The following is a 1,879-nucleotide window of genomic DNA, read 5'->3' as shown; positions in this document are numbered from 1 at the left end:
TGAGTTGACCCCAGCACAATAGTACAGTTGGAAAGATTAGGTAAACTGAAAAATTCACCTCATCGGGACTCAAATCCGTGACCTTCTGGCTTGTAGCATAGTGCCTCAATGAATTACATTACCACATGCCACCCTACTTTATATGAAGATCTTTAAAAATGAAGTTCTACTGCATTTATTATGGATGAATGAAATAACCATTACATTCAAAAACTGGACACATTAAAGAACAAAATTACTCTGCACACTCTGTACACATTTTCTGAGGATATTATAAAAGTATTTACTAATTTTTCCTCCTTTGGAGCAGCTTTCTTCCGACCATCATCCTCTGTTATGTCATCACATGACATAGCATCACTTTCAGAATCATCTGAGCTGCTATGATCTCCTTCTTCCTCACTGGAGTAATCTGTAAACAATTCACAATACTTCTTTAAAATTACATCAAGACACTTACAGTATATGTTCAATAATATTACATACAAACTTAGCACAAATATGCAACCTTAAAATATCCACCTCATCACTTAAAAGCAAAAGTGTAGAACAACTGAACACTCAATTGATCAATGTCTCACTGTAAATCTCCATCAGACTTTGATCTGTGACTACAAGCTTCCAAATCTCTTTTAATATGTTGGTATATCTGTTACTCCTAAAATCTTTACTTGCTATAACTACTTGTATTATCAAAGAGATGCAATCTACCGTGTCTCATTAAAACACATATCAGATAATATTACTCTCTTATTAATCCTTGTGGTCCATGATTCAATGCCAAATTAAGTCATTCTAAGAAATACTTTACAAATTTTAACTCTTACGTGTTTTAAAACTAATGCTTTGAAATTTGGTTTATGTAAAATACCAAGGATTTTTACATAAATAACCAACTGTTTTTACTTCAAATATTTTATCCTTCATTAGTTAGAATATATTCTAGATAACTGAAAGTATTAACATTTTCCAATACTTCATTGTTAATACAGATGTTACTTCTGATTGGTTCTCCTTTTAAATGTTGTAAATTTAAGCAGTGACATATCATGCTTGGGATTCTAGGGCAGATATAATTATTTTCCTGAAGATACCACCTATGTAGTTTTTTGGGCAGATGATTTGCACAAACTATTAATTATTAATCATTTCGGACTAAAATGTTACCAACAAACCCCCATGCCAAAATTACACAATATATAAAAGTAAGACAAAGCAAATTAAGATGAAAATGTCAATTTCCTAGAAGGGTTTTGCATAGCACAGACCTTTAAAATTATATCAACCTTATATTTGCTGTCAGTCAATACAGTGCAAAGGGATACAAGAGTAAATGCATTTTTGGTTTACATTTTTGTTGAAACTACCAACATTCCCTGTGCACAGTTGTTGAAAAATATGTACCACATCTGTCTGGTTTCATGGGCATGCTAATATCAACTGGCAATTACCATTATAATCCTCTTCCATACATTCAGCACCCTCTTGCAAAACATCTGATATCAGTAATGCCGTTAAACCATTTTCCAGACAAACTACTCTGAAATCATAAAATCAAGAATAATGATCACAGTATCATTCATTGACAGTAAGCAGCTGACCTACAGTTTCTTGTGAACTTCCACAGTCCCTTGTAAATTCCAAGGCATTGCCATTATCAGATTTCAAATCCTTCCCAACATATTATTCACAATAATACTCTGATATTACTGAATGTATATAAAATATTAAAACTGCAATATCATGAAATAACTGAAACCATATTTACTGTTTATTAGTTTTGTCTTGATCTGAGTTTATCAAACCACAAGACTGAGTAGCTGGTTTCTTTCCTGGAAGATTATGTATGTACATATGTACATGTGTGTGTGTGTGTGTG

The 1,879-nt window shown here is 32.4% G+C and overlaps 1 protein-coding gene across 1 annotated transcript; it reads right to left on the bottom strand.

Annotated features, from left to right (window-relative positions):
• Positions 1-287: 287 nt before the first annotated feature.
• Positions 288-1,540, bottom strand: LOC117283158 (nardilysin-like; the record flags this gene model as incomplete). The annotated part of the gene is given in 2 exon segments (XM_033755738.1): positions 288-412; positions 1,452-1,540. Coding segments are annotated over 2 exon segments (214 nt in total), but the record flags the coding sequence as incomplete, so codon positions are not given.
• Positions 1,541-1,879: the final 339 nt, after the last annotated feature.

The sequence above is a fragment of the Cryptotermes secundus genome, unplaced genomic scaffold, assembly GCF_002891405.2.
Source record: "Cryptotermes secundus unplaced genomic scaffold, Csec_1.0 C38697541, whole genome shotgun sequence".
Classification (NCBI taxonomy): Eukaryota; Metazoa; Arthropoda; class Insecta; order Blattodea; family Kalotermitidae; genus Cryptotermes; species Cryptotermes secundus.
Note: the sequence above shows the minus strand (reverse complement) of the source record. Positions and strands in the feature narration are given on the sequence as shown.